The sequence below is a fragment of the Podarcis cretensis genome, assembly GCF_951804945.1.
Source record: "Podarcis cretensis genome assembly, chromosome: 9".
Lineage (NCBI taxonomy): Eukaryota > Metazoa > Chordata > Lepidosauria > Squamata > Lacertidae > Podarcis > Podarcis cretensis.
The window spans coordinates 13,665,403-13,690,301 of NC_137178.1; the positions used below are offsets into that span (position 1 = coordinate 13,665,403).

The following is a 24,899-nucleotide window of genomic DNA, read 5'->3' on the forward strand; positions in this document are numbered from 1 at the left end:
AACATCTTCAGTGAAGGAGATGGTTGTGTACCTAAGTCAAGGAGAGTGAAAATGTTTCTGAGGTCAGCTCTCCCCATCTCTTCATTCTGGGGACACAGGGCTTTTTTGCATTGAACCCATGCCAACACTTCCATGTTCATCCAACAGCTACCTGCAATGTCCCATTTGCAAAAGACTTAAAAAGCATTCTTGTGAAACAGCCTGCAGGAGGCCAGCCACAAAATTGAGCATGCACAGTAAAAGCAGCTTTAAGTGGTTTGGTTTTGTCACAGAAAAAAACATCCATGTGCTGCTTTTAAGTCTTCCGACAAGCCTCTCACAATAGGAACCTCTCTGTCCTAGAATCAAATGTAGCACCGAGAACATGATAGCCATGTTCAAATATATAAAAGGATGTCACATAGAGGAGGGAGAAAGGTTGCTTTCTGCTGCTCCAGAGAAGCGGACACGGAGCAATGGTTCCAAACTACAAGAAAGAAGATTCCACCTAAACATTAGGAAGAACTTCCTGACAGTAAGAGCTGTTCGACAGTGGAATTTGCTGCCAAGGAGTGTGGTGGAGTCTCCTTCTTTGGAGGTCTTTAAGCAGAGGCTTGACAACCATATGTCAGGAGTGCTCTGATGGTGTTTCCTGCTTGGCCTTTTTATTAGGTATTTTAGGTCAAGACATACCAAAAGAAATGAGGACTTTATTTATGTATGCCACTACAGCAGCAAGAATGTTGACTGTGCAAAATTGGAAGACTGGAGAAATACCAACTAAAGAACAATGGCAAGAGAAGTTGATGAACTATGCAGAACTGTCAAAAATGACCGAAAGACTAAGAGAAAAAGACAACAAAGACTTTGAAAAAGATTGGGAACCATTCATATTATATTTGCAGAAACAAAAAAAGGCAATAGACTTGATGGCAGGATCTAAATAAACATTCACATTATTAGCATCAGAAAATGTTTGGAAGATAGTGAAATAAGATGATGTATTTAATTTTGTTTTTATGTTTTTATGTTATGTTATTAATAACTTTTTCTGCTGAGAGATAGCAAAGTGGGTGAAAATAGAAAGAAACCAGAAACGCAAGTTGGGGGAAGTCTTGGAGGGTAGGGAGGGAGGAATATATAGTAAATGTTAAGAATCTGAGATGTATATAATGAATGAAAATGAAAAATGAATTAATTTAAAAAAAAAAAAAAGACTTTGCAGAAACCCACCAGGCTACAGGCCCTTTCTATTTCTCTCAGGACCTGCTAATACTAGGAATATTAATCGTGCAGAGAGCTCACAGAACGTTCCAGCGGGATTTATATTTGCTGACTAACAGCCATGATCTGCCTTCCATTTAGTTAATGAACGTTTGGAGAACTCTCCGATAATTATAGAGAAAGTGGATGGGCTATAATGCAAACCGTCGAAAGGATCGCCTCTCTTACTTCTTCATTTAATGCTAAATGCCTCTAATTGCTCCACTTAATTGCAGGACAATATTTACTCAGCGGGGAGAAAGGACCTTGCCAGCAATAGAGGCAGTATGGCTTTCCGAATGGGAATCAGAACTTTGAAATCTCCTATTCATTTAAAAACAAAGAAACCAAAACATCAGTATGATATTCAGGGCCAAACAGATATTTAGGTGTTAGGGTGGGGGAGTCTAAATGGCACCCACCCCATGCTTTTGAGTAAGTCTTATTCATGCCAACTCAGGAGTCCAACAATGAGACTGTCCTGATAGATGAATTCATCCAACGGGGAACAATTATCTGTCTCCCATTTTGCTGCCTTTAATGATACTCAGGGTCTGCTGTCTCCTCAGCTTCCTCCACAGCTGGTCTATGTCCGATTACAGGTATACATTTAGCATGGAGCAAGGTGAGGAACGTCAGTGTGATGGCCTGGGACTTGGGCTCGGGCTCGGAACCAGAGGAGACTCAGTCTGCATCGGATCCTTTGCCTCAGGCATCATCTGAACCAAGTCTGGGGCCTGATCCTGAAGAGTCCCAGTCTGAACAGGTTCCCCTGCAACAAACACCAGCTGGGCCGAGTCAGGGGCCTGAGCCTGCCCTGGCTCCAGATGTGGGGATTACCTCGTTGCCTTCAGCTGGGCCATCACTTACAGCTGCTCCAGTACCGGTTGGGTCAGGGGAGGCTGAGGTGGCCCCTGGGTCTAGTAACCCACTGACGTCTCCAGAGCTGCAGAGACTAAGGTCTGAGAGAAGGAGAGACCTGAGTACTTGCAGGAGGAGTGCTCGCCTTCGGGTGAAACAGGGAGGTGAGTCGCCGGGGTATCAGGACCAGCCGCTACCCCGACAAAGATAAAAGGCTGTTGGACCCTGCCCTCGATTGCGGGAGCAACATTGCTGTATGCTAGATCCTGCCTGAGATCCTGTACCTGTCCTTGCCTGGTATCCTGCCTCGTGTCCTGCCTTGGACCTGTCGGACTGATGCCTAGCGGAACCTTCGGATTCTGGACCGGACCTGGACCGTGTTTCACGGGTTATCCCCGGGCCCAGCACAGTCAGGATGTGAGACAGAATATGACCATCTAGGCTTTTCTATAGGGTCCTCAACACTCTCTATGGCAACGCCCATTTTTTGCCACACCCAACCACAGACATGTAGCCCCCAGAAAGCAAATGCAGCCCTCAAGCCAAAGCAGATGTACCACTAACATGCGAACCTGGAGTCCTGGTTGAAAACAGTGGTGAGTTGCCAAACGTCAGCTTCATAATCCATGGTTTGCAGTGGGCTTCTTAACCACTAACCATTGTTGGCTGTGAGCTGGGTATCCTGGATCACATCTACGCTGAGATCCTTTGAAACTGAAAGTAGAATACCTCCTTGAGGTCATGGGGGGAGGGGGAAGCCTGCAACCCCCATGGCTCAGCTGGGCTCTTCTGAGGCTTATCCACACAGCACGAGAGCATGCAAGAGAGGCATGTAAAGAGGGTTCGGTGGCACATGGACCAGCACACTGTAGTGGCTTACCGTCAGTGAGAAGGGGGCCAGGAGGCCACCACTGTGTGGACCACTGTGTGGGAGCACCATTCCTTATCAACTTAGGTCACAAAGCTGCCCCTGCTCCCACCACTACGTCTACATAGTGTTGACTCACTTCTCCATAATGAAATGTGGGTAAAGTTGCACTGTGAATTGTGTGGCGAGTTCTTCCCCCCCCCCCAGTGGAAATAATGACATGTGACACAATTATTAAGGTTGATGGGCTAAATAAGGCCACAACTTTATTGGTTACAGGTGATGAGCGGTATTGGCTTAGGCAGTGGTCCTAACCAACTGTATCCGACTTCAGCCCGTCCGCTTGAAGTCCAGGAAGGGTTAACCACCATTAGGTGAGTCCTGCTGATGCACATCAACCAGGAACTCCCCCGGGGTCACCGGTAGGGGGTGTGCCTAGGCTTCGGACAGGGCCATGCCCCCCGGAATCCTTTATCGGACTACCCTTCAATATGTGGGGCAGGTGATGGCGCTAGCTCCCCTCTTCCATCTACAGAACAATACCAATGCCTAACTGCCAATACCCAGAAAGTTGTGACAATTTGCTATGAGGCAGGCAAAAACCAAGTGGCTGGTACCAATTTGCCAAGTGGAAAAATTCCTACCAGGCCCCTCAACGGCGACCAACCAAGGTCCATAGCAAGGTCAAGGAACAAAAACCTTATAGGGCAGGAGGGTGGGAAAAGCAGGAACAGCTGGCAGGCGGGCAAAGAGAGAGATTCCCGGCCACGTCCTGCCTTAAGTAGGGCAGGCCACGCCCCCAGAGCCAGCTGATTGGTTGGCCAGGGGATGACACGGCCAGGAATCCCCCCCATTCATGCGGGGCTGGGCTCCAGCCACCACGCGCCTGGTGGGGCCATGAAGCCCGCAACTCCACTTCCTTTGAGGGTGGAAGAGGCTTTGCAGAATCCTCCAACGGTTGCAGACTCTCTGAGGAGATTTCACCCCTCCCATATCCAAGAATCTGCTGATGTTCTCTGCTGATTCTCCAGAGAGGAGGGGGCGGTTTTTGCTCTCTACTTATTCCACTCCAGCCTCACATCAAAGAGAGAGAAAGACTGAGTGTTAGAGAGAGATCGTGTGTATAGATAAGGTTGCTGCTAAGAGCAGCTGCAGACACTCAGTGCAGTTCAGCATTTTTGCTTAGACCTCATTTAGCTCTGTACATAGTTGTGTATTATAGTTGTAGATAGAATAAAAGAAGATATTCTACAGAGCTGCTCTCCGAGTCGTTTATGCTCTGCTATACTCTGCTGTACTCTGCTGTGCGACGACTGTCTTCTTGTTGGAGTGAATCCGGTGCTCACAACTCTAAGCTGTGAGTCCACAGCACTTTGACCTGTTCCTGTGCAGAAGGTGGTCTCTGGAAGGGCTACCCAGCTCGCCTAGCCCAGTCGGGCTGAAGTGGATGAGTCCAGTTGGTGGCACTGGCTCAAGGGCGATGCTGACACTCTCCTCTACTTCAGCTTCAAAGTTATCATTTGGGTATTTGCTACCATGTTCTGTTACTCAGCAGGCTCTCCTGGCTCACCATGTGCAGCAATTTTACAGAATTACTCAGCTCCTTGTTATTTAATGTTGCAAGGCAGATAGGAAGAGTTGCATATGAGCTTTGCCATTGATTTATCCAGAGGTATTCTCTTCCTGTATAGATTTCTGCCCAAGGAACTGCTGCTTAGTTTTCAAGGCAAAGGTAGCCGTGCTCACGCCAGGAGCAAACGAAATTCACCCTCCAATCAATAGCGGTTCAGACATTAGTGACTTTCCAAATAGAAAACAGCACAACATTTTATCAGTCATGCCTGGGTGTGTTATTTATCTGCTCAGCGCGCACGCGCACACACACACACACACACACACACACACATACACATACACATCCCTTCCAATATTACACAAAGTGCCCCGTTTCAACCAAACTTCAAAATGGCAAATCCTATTACATCACAGATTAAACTAGACTCTGCCAGGACCCGAGGAATCAGAACAAAAGGATTACATAAGGCTCACACAGCTGTCAAATGCCCAAGAGAACATGGAGGCCTTTTTCCTGATTGCACTCAAGGGAATAAAAAGATCTGAACTGTTTAGTTGCCTAGAGTTTATTCTTTATGCCTCAAAATAGCTGCAGTTGTAGATGTTTCAAGGGAATAATTACTTGTGGTCAGGAAACCATTATCCCCACCAACTACCCCACCCAACTCATTTGTATATCTGTTTCACATTATATTTCCTGTCCTCTGAATCACATGTTGTTGTTGTTTAGTTGTTTAGTCGTGTCCGACTCTTCATGACCCCATGGACCAGAGCTGGCCAGGCACTCCTGTCTTCCACTGCCTCCTGCAGTTTGGTCAAACTCATGCTGGTAGCTTCGAGAACACTGTCCAACCATCTCGTCCTCTGCCGTCCCCTTCTCCTTGTGCCCTCAATCTTTCCCAACATCGGAGTCTTTTCCAGGGAGTCTTCTCTTCTCATGAGGTGACCAAGTATTGGAGCCTCAGTTTCAGGATCTGTCCTTCCAGTGAGAACTCAGGGCTGATTTCCTTAAGAATGGAGAGGTTTGATCTTCTTGCAGTCCATGGGACTCTCAAGGGTCTCCTCCAGCACCATAATTCAAAAGCATCAATTCTTCGGCGATCAGCCTTCTTGATGGTCCAGCTCTCACTTCCATACATCACTACTGGGGAAACCATAGCTTTGAATCACATAGTTGGAAGGAATCCCCCTGAAATGCAGGAATCTCAGCTAAAGGATCCATGACAGATGGCTGCCCAACCTCTGCTTGAAAACCCCAAAGGAAGGAGAGTCCACCACTTCCCAAGGGAGGCATTTCCACTGTCAAATAGCTCTCACTGACAAAGTTCTTCCTAATGTTGAGTTGGAATCTCTTTTCTTGTAACATGAAGCCATTGGTTCAAGTCTTCTACCCTCCAGAGGAGGAGAAAACAAGCTTGCTGCATCTTTCATGTGACAGCCCTTGAGATATTTGAAGATCTCCTCTCAGTCTCCTCTTTTCTCCAACTCCCTCAAGGTTCCTCATAAGGCTTGGTTTCCAGACCCTTAAGGAGCGTCTCCACCCCCATCGTTCAGCCCGGACACTGAGGTCCAGCACCGAGGACCTTCTGGTGGTTCCCTCACTGCGAGAAGTGAGGTTACAGGGAACCAGGCAGAGGGCCTTCTCGGTAGTGGCGCCTGCACTGTGGAACACCCTCCCACCAGATGTCAAAGAGAAGAACAACTACCAGACTTTTAGAAGACATCTGAAGGCAGCCCTGTTTAGGGAAGCTTTTAATGTTTGATGTTTCATCGTGTTTTTAACATTCTGTTGGGAGCAGCCCAGAGTGGCTGGGGAAACCCAGTCAGATGGATGGGATATAAAAATTATTATTATTATTATTATTATTATTATTATTATTATTATTACTACTACTACTACTACTACTACTTTATCATCTTGGTCATCCTCATCTGCTCACATTCTATAACCCCTAGTGGTGCAGCAATAAAACTGTTAGCACACTTGCAAAGCTAAGCAGGGTCCAGTATGATTTCCTCTTGGATGGGGAACTAGTATGTGCTATGATTCCTGCATTGCAGCTGATTGGATTAAATGTCCAACCAGTTCCACAATTCTATGGTTCTATAAGCTAAAAGAGGGAAATGTAATGAAGGATGGTATACACATGCATACTTTCCAAAAACAAAAATGTCCTGCACACTGACTTAAATAGCATGCATTTTATTTTTTATTTTATTTTATTTATTTAAATAGCATGCAGTGTGTTTTCTTCACCAAAAATTTCACAGACATTGCTGAAGGGCAGATAAAACTGTGTTATGATCCACGTGGCCACCCTGCTCTGGAATATGGCCAGCTGCTTTGGCAAAACCACTCTGGGTATTAACCTGGAAGGCTCCAGCCCACGTGTCTGCAAATGAAATTAGAAAAAGAAAAAAGTAGGGGAAAGGCCTTAACTGTTCAAAACATTAGAAGAGAATCTGCACACATTCTGAGAGGCACGTATACAAACGTTTTCAGAATGTTCTGGTTGCATTAAGCTAAGAATGCACCAAACTTCTGATTTGTGAGTGGTGATGATATACTTGTTTTATTCTGAGAGACATTTCATGCACCACTGCTTAGAAGGAGGCATGTATGAACACCGCCTTTTTAGATGCTTTGAGTAGTCATGGTACCTTCAAGTACATACAGACTGTCACGGGCGATCGAAGTCCCAGCAGGGGACGTCAGGACTGGGGGCAAGGTGGTGGGGTGGGAGCAGGAAAAGGGGTCCAGAAGCCAGGACTCAGGAAGCCAAGAGTCCGAGGACCAGGAAGCAAGGAGTCAAGAAGTCAAGGGTCCGAGGACCAAGAAGCAAGGAGTCAAGGAACCAAACACAGCAAGGCAGGGAACGTGTTGCTGTGGCAAAGAGCCAAATAATAATAATAATAATAATAATTTTTATTTATACCCCGCCCTCCCCAGCCGAAGCTGGGCTCAGGGCGGCTAACAACAATCAAAATAATCCAACATTCTAAAAACCTTTCATTATAAAAATTAATTAAAATCAAATTGATGGCAACCATTATGCAAAATTCTGTGCAGATTGCCAGAGGAGGGGGTCAGGCTGCGCCCTGGCCAAAGGCCTGGTGGAACAGCTCTGTCTTACAGGCCCTGCGGAAAGATGTCAAGTCCCGCAAGGCTCTAGTCTCTTGTGACAGAGCGTTCTACCAGATTGGAGCTGCGGCCGAGAAAGCCCTGGCTCTAGTTGAGGCCAGCCTATCCTCTCTGTGGCCTGGGACCTTCAAGATGTTTTTATTTGCAGACCGTAAGTTCTTCTGTGGGACATACCAGGAGAGGCGGTCCCATAGGTACGAGGGAAAAGGGAAAATGCTGACCTTATATCTCTTCCCAGCTCTTGCCACCAGGTGCTGTGAGTTACTAATCGGCCTCACCTGTGGGGCCACATCTTGCCTCTCCAGAACAAACTTAGGAAGGCCCCAGTCCTGCAGAGTCCTATCGGTCACAGGGCCTGGCTCCTGCAGGCACTCCTGACACAGACCAACATAGACCATGTGGAGATAGCCTAACCACTGAGATAATTACTGTGAGTCAGTCCAGAGCACAGTGCCACAGAATATTATAACCACATCCCCTCAATCAGCCTATATAGTAAAAAATAAAAATAAAAAATAAAAAGAGCAGACAAACGATCGACCTTATGCTGAACTGATAATTAGAATGAGATGCTATGTTAATTCAGTTTTCAGTTCTAAGGCATTTTAATGGAGTCCTGTTACTATGGGAAATGTGATACTATGTGTAATGAGAATGTGATATACCGATAGTGCCATACAGCATGGTGTATTGTAAGCAATGCTACGTTGTGCCATTGTGCTACATTGTGCCCTGACACATTGCTATAATAAAGATGCAAAGGCATATGTGTGTATGCGCTGCCAAGCCCAGGCAGCACTAAAGGCCAGCTGCTGTCTCTTCTCCGACACATGGCGCATACCTTTCCAAGATACATGGAATACGAGCGCTAGCCTTATTGTATATGTAATGGTTCTAGGGGGTTGCTCGTGCGTAAGTTGGTGCCACACCTGGCTGGGTTACCTGGGTGAACCCCTTCTGTCCGGACAGCCACTCACCCGTGGCTATCTCAGTCGCTGGCAGAATCCGTCAGTGGGGTTTCTTGAACTTCTTCCAGCAAAGAAGCTCTTTGACGCCCAGTCTCCTCCTACTCTCCCTGCGCGGAAGTCTTCTGCGCAGGGAGGGTGTGGGCAGCGGAGGACCCGTGCTCTCCCCGCTGGTCTCCGGCGAGGAGTCCTGGAGCCTTCTCCCCGATTCCCCCATCTGCCCCCCTCCTCTACTGGTGCTACGCTGATTTCCTTCCCCAGCGGATGGGCTGCCTCTCTCCCTACTGGGACCCTCTCCGGCATCCCTCTGGAGCCTTCCCTCCGCCTCTGGCTCCGATGGCAGTTCCCTGACAGTATATCACAGGAATGCATGGGCAAATCCTGACATGACTTAGAATCTGGGCAAAATACCTGGGGCTGTATCCAACTACAGTGGTGCCTCAGGTTACATACACTTCAGGTTACAGACTCTGCTAACCCAGAAATAGTACCTCAGGTTAAGAACTTTGCTTCTGGGTGAGAACAGAAATCGGGCAGTGACAGCATGGCAGCAGCAGAAAGCCCCATTAGCTAAAGTGGTGCTTCAGATTAAGAACAGTTTCAGGTTAAGAACGGACCTCCGAAACGAATTAAGTACGTAACCAGAGGTACCACTGTAATGTATTTCACCAGTGCGAGGATTTCCACTTACACAGTACAACTCCCCACTGCCACCTCTTCAAAACAGAAAGGATTGTTAAAAAAACAAGGTCTCTTTCGGCAGAAACTTATTTCTGCGGAGCAAATTCTGAGGCCCTCTCCCCCCAAATCATGGTCCCTCAAAAGATTTACCTTCCACTCTGGGGATTTACCCTACGCAGTGAAAGCAGCAATCCCTCTTGCTGTTCTGGCTTCTGGGATAGCTGCGCAGCCTGCATTCGCTCCATAAGACGCACACACATTTCCCCTTACTTTTTAGGAGGGAAAAAGTGAGTCTTATAGAGCAAAAAATACGGTAAGTCCTGTGCAAATTACTTTGAAAGCGCTCCCACGCTCACTGAAGCAGGCACGGAGCAATGGCTCCAAACTACAAGAAAGAAGATTCCACCTAAACATTAGGAAGAACTTCCTGACAGTAAGAGCTGTTCGACAGTGGAATTTGCTGCCAAGGAGTGTGGTGGAGTCTCCTTCTTTGGAGGTCTTTAAACAGAGGTTTGACAACCATATGTCAGGAGTGCTCTGGTGGTGTTTCCTGCTTGGCAGGGGGTTGAACTCGATGGCCCTTGTGGTCTCTTCCAACACTATGATTCTATGATTCTATGATTCTAAACCTTCCTCTTCTGCTTAAATCCTTAACGCACCTCGGCCATAAGATTATCCACTTAAAATCCATCGGGTGCAACAGTCCTGCCTTTTCTGGGGGCACCAGATCAATTCTTGCCACACTTAGGAATGATGCATTCCCACAGCATGAGCACAATGCCAAAGGCGAGCAGCGCTAAAACTTAGAAGACCCGGCTTCTGCTTAAAGAAACACCAATGGTGGGAAAGGGAGCTACAATTGGGGAAACTGCAAAGAAAGTAAAACCCTGCTCTGCTTTTGCTGCTGCTCTCCCTGAAAGGAGGAGAGAGATGATGGGCCATCCCTGGACCACCATGGAGGACACACACCCCCTGCTAATTTTTCAATCATTATTAAAGATTTTCTTGGTTTGCAAAAGTATGTGCAATCTCTCTCTCTCTCTCTCTCTCTCTCTCTCTCTCTCTCTAAGTAACATTTTTTTACAGATCAGTTTCATTTGTTGAGACATTAGGAAGAAGAGGGGGAAAGAGGTGGAGGGGGGAAAGGTGAGTAGGGGTTGGGTGGGGAGGCGATGTTTCTATTTTACTTAATATATGTGGGGTTTTGTGTCAGCGTTGCTTGTGCAGGTTCTCTGCTGTTCACTTGTGTTCCTTTGGTGGTGAGAGAGGTTGGGGTTGGCCTAGGGTGTGGTTGTTTGTTTGTGGTTGTCTGTGGTGATCTTTGTTTTCATGTGTGAGTGGGGTGGGTGGGTGTTTTGGATCAGGTTAGCCATATTGATTTGCATGCTCTTGGTGGATTTTTATCGTTGTCTTGTTGGGCTGTGTATGTGATAAAGGGGAGCCATACCAGAGTAAAGTCGTCTTCTTCTGTTTGTCCCTGTGTCAGTTTCAGTTCAGTAATTTTTCTAGTAGGGCTGTTTCCCATACTATTTTGTACCACTGGTCAATGCTCACTCCTGACAGGTCTCTCCAGTGTCTGGTTATGGTGTTTTTGGCTGCTGAAAGTAGGTGGGTGATGAGTTATTTGTGGTGTAAATGGGCATTATTGTCTTGGAAGATGTTTAGTAGGGCCAATTCTGGGGTGATTACTAATACTTGCTTAGTTATTTAACATATCCCCCCCCCCCGATAATTTATAGCAGCTGCCCATGTTACTGGGCTTCTTGGTTTGATGGAAAAAAATTTAAAAAATAATAATCACTTGGTTTATTTTTTATTTTTTGGGTGGGAGCTAGAGAGGGGGTTTAGTTTTTTTTTTTAATCTGCTATTTAGTGGGTGGGAACATTGTTTTGTTTGCTCCTTGCATCCTGCAAAGTTTTCTATTACTGTTAGGGGAGGGGCTGGTGCTTGGGTTTTTGTATTCCCAATATATGGCATGGAATATTAATGTGTTCTATTGTTCCTAACCTAATGGTATAATGATCTGTGCATATATATTTAAGTTGCTTGGAGACCCTTTGGGTGACAAGCAATGGAGAAGTTTCATAAACAAATAATAATAAATGTGAATTTTAGGGTAACTGCACTAGAGATCACAGGACTGCTCAGCAGAAAATTGATTTTCTGAGGCTGGCCTGAAACATTAACCAGCAAAGGTTCCCTGGGACTACTACAGCAATCTTGGCTGGGCCTATACTGAAGGACAGGGGAACTCCCTGAAACATGATTCTGCGTTTATTGGTGGGCAGAAGTATTAGCCATTAAGGTCACCACTTTTGCATACATTGTGGCCAAGGTAAAGGTAAAGGTAAAGGTACCACTGCCCGTATGGGCCAGTCTTGCCAGACTCTAGGGTTGTGCGCTCATCTCACTCTATAGGCCGGGAGCCAGCGCTGTCCGCAGACACTTCCAGGTCACGTGGCCAGCGTGACAAGCTGCATCTGGCGAGCCAGCGCAGCACACGGAACACCGTTTACCTTCCCGCTGGTAAGCGGTCCCTATTTATCTACTTGCACCCGGAGGTGCTTTCGAACTGCTAGGTTGGCAGGCGCTGGGACTGAACGACGGGAGCTCACCCCGCCGCGGGGATTCGAACCGCCGACCATGCGATCGGCAAGTCCTAGGCCACCCGCGTCCCATTACATTGTGGCCAAACTGACCCCAAATCCCTTGAATACAATTGTCATAATGGTGGTGACAGATACAGTCACTGGCCTTGTGAAATCCTGCGCTTCACGATGCTAGCAGTCTCAAACTCAGCATTGCTTGGGAATTTGAAGAAACCAACAAAATCAATCAGCGGGTAAGATCAATGCAGTTTCTAAAGGTTCAGTCCATCATCTTGATTCAAAATGGCATCCAGTTGTATCCAATTGTAATAATAATATTCTTCTGCACCTTCTGAAGCTTCTTGAGGCATTGGTTATTTTGCAGTTGGTGCCCCCCCCCCCCAGCGCCACATCCAACCAACCTGGCTCTTCTTTCTGGATAACTGATTGACACAAGTTTGGGAAGCTGAATCCCTACTTTGCCCATCAATTCTCTCCTGAAGATCTGTCTCCACCTCTGTGGAAGAACTAAAAGTCCAGGTACCTAAGAGGAGTTTAAACCCATTAAGTCAAAGCACAATAATTTAATGGATGAATTAATAAACATACCTTCTGCTTGGCGCTTTGCTTCAGGCCAATACGGGACTGGCTTCTGGACTGTGAAATAAGCGAGAAAGAGAAATATGATTTTGCTGAGGAGGGGAAATCGTGTGTTTTTTTGAACGTCACATTAATGCTTTCTTGCAGCATTAATTCCTTTCGAGTTCTGGCAAAATAAAGTGCCTTCTTATAGTGATTAAGGGTGGTATTCAGATACATTTTAATTTCAGGGGAGCGGGTGGTGCTGTGGGTTAAACCACAGAGCCTAGGGTTTGCCGATCAGAAGGTCAGCGGTTCGAATCCCCGCGACGGGGTGAGCTCCCGTTGCTCGGTCCCTGCTCCTGCCAACCTAGAAGTTCAAAAGCACATTAAAGTGCAAATAGATAAATAGGTACTGATCCGGCAGGAAGGTAAACGGCGTTTCTGTGCACTGCTCTGGTTCGCCAGAAGCGGCTTAGTCATGCTGACCGCATGACCCGGAAGCTGTTTGCCGGCTCCCTCAGCCAATAAAGCGAGATGAGCGCTGCAACCCCAGAGTCGGTTACGACTAGACCTAATGGTCAGGGGTCCCTTTACCTTACCCTGAGTAAAACATAGTCGAATACCACCCTATAGCTTCCATTCTAACCCACTTACCTGGAAGTAAGCCCCATTGAATTCACTGCTTTCTGAATAGACATTGTTACAATTACACTGTAAACCGTAGCTTAGCATTAAGTACAAAGTGGGCCTTGTGCAACCTTAAGAGGTTCCTTCAAAGGCACTGACCCCAGTTTAAGATCAGTTTCTTGGCATCTGGGTTATTTGCTTTTCTCAGCTCACTCAGCCTTGTTGCTCCTGCTCTCTGTGCAATAATTTATGTGCACAAACACACCAGCCCTCACTTTCCTTAGAGATGCCCGACAGTCTGCTGAGCTTTAAGATAGTATCCCATTAACCAAGATAAATTTTAAGGTTGCCGCAAAGTGTTTGTAGATGTAACAAATGTTAAGGAAACCAACATCAGGCCAATAAATAAATGAAGAGACTGCTCCACACTGGATGCAGTTTTATTTGCTGAAGAATTGAACTGACATCCAGCAGAAAGGAAAGCATTTGAACAAGTTCCAAAGGGTATTTACTTATTTATTACATTTATAGCTCACCGTTCCTCCGGAGAGCTCAAGGTGCACATGGTTCTCCCCCTCCCCATTTGTAGCCTCACAACAACCCTGTGAGGTAGGTAAGCATATCCTCCATTGTCCAATTTTTAGCAGGACTGACAGAAGCTGCCCGGGCTTCTGATCCAAATTCGAGATGTGAAATTTTGGCTCCTGTGCTCTGGCCACACCAGCTGGCTTCTGGAGGTACGTCTGGGGCAATGCCACTGCCAGAGGAGGTGGAGGCCACGACGGTTGACACAGAATCTCCCAATGCCACGCAGGCTAGTGCAGCCTTCTGCTAGCCTATGTCAGGCAGCAGAGTGTCTTCTGAGGCTGAGGAGGAGGACAGCAGGCAAAGATAGGAGGACGGAGGGGTGAATGGGTGGACAGGTGAGTGATGGGGACAGTGGGATGGAGGGGTGCCCCAAGTTGCTCTCCCAAAATGTTGAGGGGGGTATGGCTCAGAGGCAGTGACTGCTTCAAGGTCAACCAGGGAGCTTCATGGCCATGTTGAGATTTGAAACCTGCTCTCCCAGGTCCTAGTCCAAGATTTTAACCACCACAACCTACCGGCTTTAGTGGTGCTCACTAAAAGTGAGTGGCACTGTGGTCCAAACCACTGAGCCTCTTGGGCTTGCCGATCAGAAGGTCGGCAGTTCGAATCGCTACTACGGGGTGAGCTCCCATTGCTCTGTCCCAGCTCCTGCCAACCTAGCAGTTCAAAAGTATACCAGTGCAAGTAGATAAATAGGAGGGAAGGAAAGTAAATGGTGTTTCCGTGAGCTCTGGTTTCCATCATGGTGTTCTGTTGCACCAGAAGCAGTTTAGTCCTGCTGGCCACATGACCCGGACAAACGCCAGCTCCCTTGACCTGAAAACGAGATGAGCGCCACAACCCCATAGTCGCCTTTGACTGGACTTAATCGTCCAGGGATCCTTTACCTTACCTTTCAGTGGTGTTCAGTCACACATTATTACTAGGGTGCAATACGCCGGCCTACCAGTTCTCAAGCCTCATTAGACAATAACATATTCAATAAACTTAGATTTGAAAGCTAAATAAGGTCTATGCGTCAACAGCGATTCTATGGGAGTACAGGGTGTTGCCCTGGGCATTCAGATTCCTGTGAATCTCAACCTTCCTTTTAACTCGTATCATTTCCAAAAAAGCTAACTTGAAGGTCCTGTTTTTCACTGCCAGAACTACACAGCCATGTGCCATGACCAGTGACTGCTCCTCAGCTCTGATGTATTTTAGAGCTGTATTTTATTCCTGAGTCAGACCACTGGTCCATCCATTTCTATACTGCAAACACAGGCAGGCAGGGGGTTCCCCTTCTCCTTCTATTCCTGCCTCTCTCCTGTTTAAAAAGAAGCCAACATGAAATAGTGAGAATGCCGCTAATGTGACGCAACCTTGGTCAGCGCACAAACCACTTGTGTGTGTTGGCCCACTGGATAAAAACCAGTTTCCTGGCCCAGGAATTGGGATCCCATGGTTCTCCAGATGTGCTGGGCTACCATCATCCTTGGCCCCTGGCCAAGCCAGCTGAGGCTGATGGGATTTGGAGTTTAACATCTGGAGGCTCCAAGGCTCTTCAACCTTGTCCTAGATAATCAAACAGAATTATCAGATGCTACCTGTGTGTTCTAGGGATGCGGGTGGCGCTGTGGGTTAAACCACAGAGCCTAGGACTTGCCGATCAGAAGGTCGGCGGTTTGAATCCCCGTGATGGGGTGAGCTCCCGTTGCTCGGTCCCTGCTCCTGCCAGCCTAGCAGTTCTAAAGCACGTCAAAGTGCAAGTAGATAAATAGGTACTGCTCCAGCGGGAAGGTAAACAGCGTTTCCATGTGCTGCTCTGGTTCGCCAGAAGCGGCTTAGTCATGCTGGCCACATGACCCGGAAGCTGTACGCCGGCTCCCTCAGCCAATAAAGCGAGATGAGCGCCACAACCCCAGAGTCGGTCATGACTGGACCTAATGGTCAGGGGTTCCTTTACCTTTACCTTACCTGTGTGTTCCAGCAGAGGAGATTGCTGCCTGGATTGTGTGTGACCCATTCATTCCAGCAACAAAGGGCCTGCCTATCCATTAATCTCCCCTTTCCCCACTCTTTCCCCTGTGGTCTCCTCTCAATCCCACTTCATGAACTGGAAAACATCTGGCAGAGTTAACAAGACGAGCATCAGCAAGCCCTAATGAATTTCTCTGGCGCGTCTGGGGAAAGGCTGGGGCTGAACTAATGAATTGTCATTTCAATTATTTAAAACACATTAAAACTTTAGGTAAGGAAGAAAAGGAGAGATAGGAGTGCTCTTGGCAGTACTTCCTGGCAAAGCCGCCACAGACAGAAAGGAAAGATTTGTAACAAATTGAGCCTCTTTGCTTTGCCTCCACCCGCTTTCCGATCCAGTCTCAACCACTGTTATGTTGCCAGAATGGACTACACCTGAGGAATGTTGCCCTAAATGGTCGAAAAGGTTCCCAACCCTTGTTTAAATCGACCACAATTCCTCAAGTTTGGATGTCACAGGAAACTGTGGTTTGTTTAAAAGTGGAGGTTTAAGACAGGCTTCCTCAAACTCGGCCCTCCAGATGTTTTTGGCCTACAACTCCCATGATCCATAGCTAGCAGAACCAGAGGTCAGGGGTGGTGGGAACTGTAGTCTCAAAACATCTGGAGGGCCGAGGTTGAGGAAGCCTGGTTTAAGAGTTTATCTTCTCCTTTCAAGTGTGAAATAGGGGGATAAGGAAAGCAGTGGCGGAGGAAGATGCTTTGGCACCTGGGACAGCACACCTAGGGGTGAGGCGCGGCACCCATAGGGGCAGGGCGAGGTGAGCCACCCATAGGGGCAGGGTGCACCATGGGGCCTCCAGAGTCTGCCTGCCTCCTCACACTGAGCCGCCCTACAGCTGAGGGGGAGGCAGTGGGTGGACAGTTTGGGCAGGGCAACACGTGGCTTGGGCACGCCGCAGCCCCCGCAGTGAGTGCCGCCCAGCATTTTGTCACCCCCCCCCTTCAGTGGTGACACCCAGGGTGGTCCACACCTACCACACCCCCCTTCCTCCGCCACTGAAGGGAAGGGGAGCATGCAAGCCCTAGCAAACCATGGTTTCTCATTACATTTCAACTGAGCCAGAGCAACTAGCCTGAAGCCACAATCAGAGTGTGCAGAAGTGAGATTTGAATCAGGGGACTTCTTGCTCCAGAGCTTGCTTTCTTAGCCATTACTCGATGCCAGCTCAGTGCGCTAATAGGATTCTGTGACAAAAATTAAGTGGCTCACTGATGAAGTGTTCCTCGGAGCTGACATTTCCAAAGGGTCCAAAGGTTTCAACGGGCAGCGGCATAGGTTTTATCAATGAAAAATAATGATTGTTGGTTCCCCTGTAACACTCGGAGCATTTATCACATTATGAGTGCCCGTAGGTCCTTTCAAATTACCATCCCAAAGTGCAAGGGTATCTAATGGGTATTGATGGCACTTTAATTAGTTTCCCAATAAAGTCCATATGCTCCTGTCACCTCTGGGTCAGTGGTGAAAATATCAAGCGACAGGGAAGTGGGTGGGGGAGATGAGAATTTGTGTTGTGTTGGGCATCAGTCATGGGACCAAGGACTAATCTGGATGAGCCCGCACTGGTAGCTCAGTGATCCGGTCCCTGGTTTCTACAGGTAAGATCCCTAGCTGAAGCCCCAGAAAGTGCCTTTCCATCACTGTAGACAAAGGAACCTGTGGACTGTGGGCCTAATCCAGCCCACCAGGCCATTTTGGGCAAACCACACCCACCCACCTTTCCCTGGACTTATCAGGGGTAGGGTTTGGGAAACTTCAGGTGCAGCTAAAAGGAGAAATTCACTGATGAGGACTCTAAAGGAAAATTCACAAACTGCTGCATAAATGTTAAGAACTGGGCACAAAGGATGGGAAAAAAATGAGTGACAGAGAGAGATCACAGTTGACAGATTCATCCATCCATGCTTTCCATCTGCTAGGTAAAATGATTTAAGTGCATCTTGCCAATTGAAAATAAGCCACTTTGACCATTCACAATTAGGTTACTGTAATGCTAAATTTCTGCCATAATCTTATCCTGTTAGCTGCACCAGATGATCCTATTTCCCAGTCTGGCAGCTGAACAAACCAGTTGGAACCATTCCATGCTGGAAAGAGATTGCCTCTCCTGCCTCATGGTGATCATGACCTGCTCAGAAATATCCCGGCAAAAATAGGTTTTCACAGTTATGCAAACAGAGAGAATAACTGGCGAATATTGCAAGTAAAAAAGTAACGGTAAAGGACCTCTGGACAGTTAAGTCCAGTCAAAGGTGATTATGAGGTTGCGGCGCTCATCTCACTTTCAAGTCGAGAGAGCTGGCGTTTGTCCACAGACAGCTTTCTGGGTCTTGTGACTAAACCGCTTCTGGCGCAATGGAGTACTGTGACGGAAGCCAGAGCGCATGGAAAGGCCACTTACCTTCCTGCCACAGTGGTACCTATTTATCTACTTGCACTGGTGTGCTTTCAAATTGCTAGGTTGGCAGGAGCTGGGACCGAGCAACGGGAGCTCACCCCGTCATGAGGAATCAAACCGTCGACCTTCTGATCAGCAAAGAGGCTCAGTGGTTTAGACTACAGCGCCACCCGTGTCCCATCACAATATTGCAAGTGCACTGCAACGATACATGGTTGCGGAGGTGGAGGGAGGTTTTTCAGCATTCCATCATGGGCAGCTTTCCCTGGACTGTTTACCTGTGGTGGGTGGGGCAACGGACCGTGGATCTTAACCTTTGTTCAGCAGGCTATATTCCAGAGGTTTGTCGCTGCACACACAGGGCCTACATCACTCCCTCCAAGCAAGCAAATGCATTGCGTGGACAGGCGGAGTCCCCAGATCCCGAGTGGTCCCCCCCGTCATGTGGAATAACGACTCCAGACAACGTGCTATGGGATTAAATTGGCCACAACTTTATTAAATTTCAAATGTGGGTAGACCTTGGCTCAGGCATTGGGCGTTCTCCCTCCCCAGTCCCCAGCCGGGGACCTAGGGAGCATCAGGGTTATCCAGTGTGTGGGGGGGGGATGGGCCGGCTCTGGAGAACATATGTTCAAGCAGAGATAGCAGCCCCCGTTACGCTGCCGCCGCTGGGAGAGCAATGACGACCTTTCGGCGTACGGTCAAAGCCTCCCTTCAGAAACCCCTTTAAGGGGGAACCCTGGTATCGCCGCCGCAAAGAGGAAGATGGACTAAAGGATTCCGCCCAAGGCCTGATACCGCCAAAGTTGTGACGTTTTGCTACGGGAAAGGCGAAACCTGCCAATGCAGGGAAATTCCTTTCCGGCCCTTTAACAGCGACCTTATCGTAGCAGCGCCCGCATACCTGTGGAGAAAGGTTAACCTGCAAAACCTATGAAGAAAAGTTAACCTGCAAAAGAAGACATTAACTGAGGGTGGGTAGGGTGGGAGAAGCTCTGGAGCCAAGTGAGGATTACCAGGTAAGATCCACCCTCTATTGTGTGGGCAGGTAATCCCTCCCCCTACCTGGCCTGGTTTCCCTGGCAACGCTTCCCCCAGGTGGGATTGGACAACTCACTGGGGTAGGCGGGGACCTCCAGGTATCCCACCTGAGGGAAGGCAAAGCCTATGCTGATGGGGCCACTCCAGATCCAGGGCTGCACGCGTCCACGCAAAGGGCGCCCCCCGTTTTAAGCGGGGAGCGGTCATTATCAGAGTTCAATAACTTTCCAGCCACACAAAAGCACATGAGGAGGGTGCAAAGCAGGGCTGGTGGGAAGGGGTGTGGATTGAGGAGTGTCACACACCGGTAAATTAATCAAGCAGAGTGTCTTCTACATAAACAGAATAAACAGAATAAAAGTTTTACTGAAGAAAATAAACTTGTTCAGAAACAGCATAGTTAAAGAGTGTACACAGAGTGCTCATAGCAGCTATCTGACTCTTCACAGAGGCACAGTCTTAGTGATTTACTAGAGTCCTGGAGCCCCTCTGTCTGCAACAACACAACACACACACTGGCTGAGACACACAGGCACTGACACAGAGTGAGGCCCACAGAGAGGCTGGTTACTTTTATAGGGAGAATGAGTCTTCACTCAAATCATGAGTCACAGTGACTTAACAGTTTACAGTTTACAATTTGCAGTCTTGAATGATTGTGTAGGTCTTGTAGGCCTTACTGCCTCTGCTCTCAAGAACCTTTGTCTCATGACAAGGAGGACACAAGGAGGGTTAAGAACTTAATTCATTCTGGAGGTCTGTTCTTAACCTGAAACTGTTCTTAACCTGAGGTACCACTTTAGCTAATGGGGCCTCTTGCTGCTGCCACGCCACTAGAGCACGATTTCTGTTCTCAGCCTGAAGCAAAGTTCTTAACCCGAGGTACAATTTCTGAGTTAGCAGAGTCTGTAACCTGAAGCATATGTAACCTGAGGTACCACTGTATCTGTGATACCTGCATTGTACGGAGTTGGACTAGACAGCCCTTGGGGTCCCTTCCTACTTCGGTCCAGTATACCTGAAGGAGCGTCTCCACCCCCATCGTTCTGCCTGGACACTGAGGTCCAACTCCGAGGGCCTTCCGGAGGTTCCCTTGCTGCGAGAAGCCAAGTTACAGGGAGCCAGGCAGAGGGCCTTCTCGGTAGTGGCACCCGCCCTGTGGAACGCCCTCCCACCAGATGTCAAAGAGAAAAACAACTATCAGACTTTTAGAAGACATCTGAAGACAGCCCTGTTTAGGGACGCTTTTAATGTTTAATAGGTTATTGTATTTTAATATTCTGTTGGAAGCCGCCCAGAGTGGCTGGGGAAACCCAGTCAGATGGGCAGGGTATAAATAATAAATTGTTGTTGTTGTTGTTGTTGTTGTTGTTACAATTCTATGATTTGCAGAGGGAACTGAGATTCAGCAGAGACTTCCACTGGTGGAAGGAGACAAGACAACATTTTATTTTATTGCCAGTCTTCACTTCCATATACACCATCCACACACACACACACACACACACACACACACACACACAATTTTGACATTTTCCTTAGCTCCAGCATGCACATCTATCCATATTTGATTTTTTATTTATTTATTTATTTCAAAGCAAAAGGTCACTGGCAGTAGCAGTTAAGCAGCTGATTGATTGAGCACTTCTGGGTCAAAGGCTCTGGCTGTTGAGTTGCAGCGGATGAGGAGGAAGCGGGGTAATAAATTGATTTGCAAAGAAACTGCTCAGGCAGCAAATGCAAGGCATCCCCTTCAGGGCAACAGCTCTTTGTGGCTACCTGTCGCTCAAGCCCAATGTTGGAGCAGGTGGAGAGCAGTGACCTATCTCTGGTGCGGCAATCAGCTTGTTAGGCCTGATCTCCTAGTGGGGGCTTTAAAACTGTTTTCCAAGAGACTTTGGGATTCCTTGACAGATTATGGTTGCAGAGCCTCCTAATGTCCCTATTTTCCAGGGACAGTGCCGGATTTACAGAAGTCCTCCCGGTTTCTGGTTTGATCCCAGAATGTCCCACTTTTCCTTAAAGGGACCCCTGACCATTAGGTCCAGTCGTGGCCATCTCGCTTTATTGGCCGAGGGAGCCGGTGTACAGCTTCTGGGTCATGTGGCCTGCATGACTAAGCCACTTCTGGCGAACCAGAGCAGCACACAGAAACGCCATTTACCTTCCCGCCAGAGTGGTACCTATCTATCTACTTGCACTTTGACATGCTTTCAAACTGCTAGGTTGGCAGGAGCAGGGACTGAGCAACGGGAGCTCACCCTGTCACGGGGATTCGAACCACCGACCTTCTGATCGGCAAGTCCTAGGCTCTGTGGTTTAGACCACGGCACTATCTGCCCCTATTTTCATTGGAGAAATGTTTTTTGTTTTGTTTTTAAATTATTTGTAATTTTCATTTATATGAATTCCAATAGTTTTACAGTCGTTTTAACATTTCAAAACTCGACTTCCTTCCTCCTCTTTCTGTGGTTCTTAAATTTATATTTATTTCATCTGATAAATATTGGAGAGTTTGGAGTTATGTGACCCCCCCAGCCAAGGAGATAAGTAACTATTCAACCTTCAGAAGACATATGAAGACAGCCCTGTATAGGGAATCTTGTTAATGTAAGGTTATCAGACATCCCTGTTTCCCGGGGACAGTTCCCATATTTACAAATCAGTCCCCTGACAAAATCCATCCATTCCGACTGAAGTTGAAAAGTGTCCCCGGATTCATTGAAAAAAATCTGGTAATCTTATTTTAATGTGCAGTGTTTTATTCTGTTTTTTATATATTGCAAGCTGCCCAGAGTGGCTGGGTAGGTACCCAGTCAGATGTGTAGGGTAATAATAATAATAATAATAATAATAATAATAATAATAATAATAGGTTTGTTTTTGTATTTTTTGTCATTTTCTTTTCTTCCTTTTCTCGGAGGGTGCGCAATCCCCTTCTTCTTTTAACTATATCTCCCCTTCTCTTTCTACTCTACTTTCACTGACATCTCTAAATTATCGCCCCCATTTTTGATTTTTTTTACTTTTATTTTCATTTTTATTACCATTATTAAATATTTCAATACAGTCATACCTTGGGTTACAGTCGCTTCAGGTTGCGTGTTTTTTGGGGGGGTTACGGACCCACCAAAACCCGAAAGTATCGGAACGGGTTACTTCCGGTTTTTGGGTGGTCGCATATGCGCAGAAGCGCTAAATCATGCTTTGCGCATGCGCAGAAGCACCGAATTGCCACCAGCGTTGCGAAGGCTGCAAGTTGCAAACGTGCCTCCTGCACAGATCACATTCACAACCCAAGCGTCCACTGTACACCTTTTTTATTTTACTGCACACACACTAATACTGCTATTTTTTCTATCCCCCCCCTCCCCACCTACAAATGTGTTCTCTTTTTCACTCTTCTGTGTGGCAACCCTAAACTACCCTCTTTGGTTCCCTGTGCATTCCCTAAACCTGTTCTAGGCAGATTTGCCCCAACCCTACAGAACAGATCTGGGGAGGGTGCAGGATGCGTGCAGGGGGTGGAGAGAGGGTGGAAGTCCCATTGCACAAGCGGAAATCCCTGTACTGATGGGATGCGTGACCTAGATAGCCTCGGCTCCCCACACAATTAGGCTGTGCATGGAGGCAACTGTGTTATGGAACAAAATATCAGCCCTATCAGAATTTGCAAAGTGCTTTAAAGCTGAAAACCCACCAGATGCACAACCCATCATTACAATAACAAAGCTTTCTCATTTCATTTTTTTTTTTTAAAAAAAGGCTTTTCTGTACATTTGTACAGAAGGCAGCCGAGTGAACCAGGGGGGGTTGTATTGAACATAATGTCGCAGCTAAAGATCTAATTATTCACCCCCTCATTCTTCTCTGTCAAGTCTGCGGCACTTTCAAAATAAAAAAGGAACAGAAAAGAATAAGAAAGGAAACAGCTTTAGTGCTAATTCCCTTTCACTTGTCTCTTTCAACACACGGGACAAACATGGATCTTCTCCTAACTGGTTTCGCTTTTGAATGGATCTTGCCAACATTTGAGGAATTGCTATTACAAAACTAAAGCTTGCTGTCTGAACACCAACATCTGCCTTGCTGATTAAATAGACTCCCAACCAATTAATCAACTAAAGGTATAGTTGATTAATCTACTGCAATAGTCACCAACACAGTGCCCGTGGGCACCACTGGGCCCTACAGTACCTCCTATGACACCTGCAAAAGATTTCAGTAAATACCCATTACAGTGTTTTGACTACACCTCCATGGTAGCCATTTTATGGCTGGCACCCACAACACTTTCTCAAAATTATAGCTGTGTCAACTGGCCCCAAAGGGTGGGCAGCCCCCCAATCTACTACTTAACGTTTGCTGCCTTAGAGCATGGGGTGTCTTGGGTAATGTATGATAGACTACTGCACCATCTAGCTCAGTACAGTGGTTCCTCAGGTTACAGACGTTTCAGGTTACAGACTCCGCTAACCCAGAAATATCACCTCGGGTTAAGAACTTTGCTTCAGGATGAGAACAGAAATCGTGCTCTGGCGGTGCGGCGGCAGCAGGAGGCCCCATTAGCTAAAGTGGTGCTTCAGGTTAAGAACAGTTTCAGGTTAAGAACGGACCTCCGGAACGAATTAAGTACTTAACTCGAGGTACCACTGTACACCTGAAAGCAGTTCCTGAAATTGCCGAGTGAACCAAACATGAATTCAGAAGATTTGGCTGTGGAACTTTGAAAAATCTTAACCCGAGATACCAATGTATTGTTTACACTGACTGCCAGCAGCTCTCCAGGATTTCAGACAGGGTTCATTTCCAAGTCCTACCTGGAGATGCCGGGGATTAAACTTGAGACCTTCTGCATGCAAAAGCAGGTTCTCTACTACAGAGCTACAATCCTTCTGTAAATGATGCAGGTGTAGGACAAAGTGAAGAAGTGTTAGGGCAGGTGTCAGGAACAGGTCAGCAATAGCTCACACAGTGCCAGATAAGTTCAGTGCTTTGGGAAGGTGGCAGGGTATGCATACCCCTAAACATTTTGTGAAGCTAACGGGAGAAGAAACTAAAAATGTTTAAAACATTAGTTTCTTCTGTAGCACAGTGAATTGTCAGTTCCGTTGCTACCCCGATGGCGGCTTCCTTTCCTTTCCCGGTGTTTTCTGTGTCTCAGGCGGAAGCGGGCATTTAATGTGTGAAGTAGGAGCTGGAATCTAGCACGGTGATTGGTCAGTTTCGTTATTACCACCTCCGATGGCGGCTTCCTTTCCTGAGTCTCAGACAGAAGTGAGCGTTTAATGTGTGAAGGAGTGTGGAATGTGGATGTGTAGTGTTTTACTGATGAAAGTTTGGCCTCATTGAGGGGCAGTGTTTATTTTTCCCGATTTGAACTACAAAATGGTGATTTTCTTGAGTCAAAATGAGAGTACCCCTAAACATTTTTTTAAAGGAAAAAAGCATTGACTCTATTTTTTAAAAAAACAAAATGGCTCAGGAGGCCAGGCCTCGTGAGCACAGCAACACTTCCCAGTAGATCTTGCCCCAATGAGGCAGTTGCAAGGACTGAAGGCCTTCCCACAGCCCTCTAAGTCTCCTCCTCCCCGGGTTCCTTCCCAAGCAATCCTTCATCTTGCCTGCCTTTGCTCCACTCTTTTCATACCTCTTTGGGTTCTGGGAGACCAGAGGGGAGGCGAGCTGTGTATCGCAGGAGGAGGAGACATCCT

The 24,899-nt window shown here is 47.2% G+C and overlaps 1 protein-coding gene across 1 annotated transcript in view; it reads right to left on the bottom strand.

Moving 5' to 3' along the window:
• Positions 1-24,899, bottom strand: part of RASGEF1B (RasGEF domain family member 1B) — a 257,156-nt gene that overhangs the window by 210,436 nt on the left and 21,821 nt on the right. Inside the window, exon 2 of the mRNA XM_079990862.1 lies at positions 12,533-12,580. Within this exon, the coding sequence (XP_079846988.1) occupies positions 12,533-12,580 (48 nt within the window). The remainder of the gene's footprint in view (positions 1-12,532; positions 12,581-24,899) is intronic.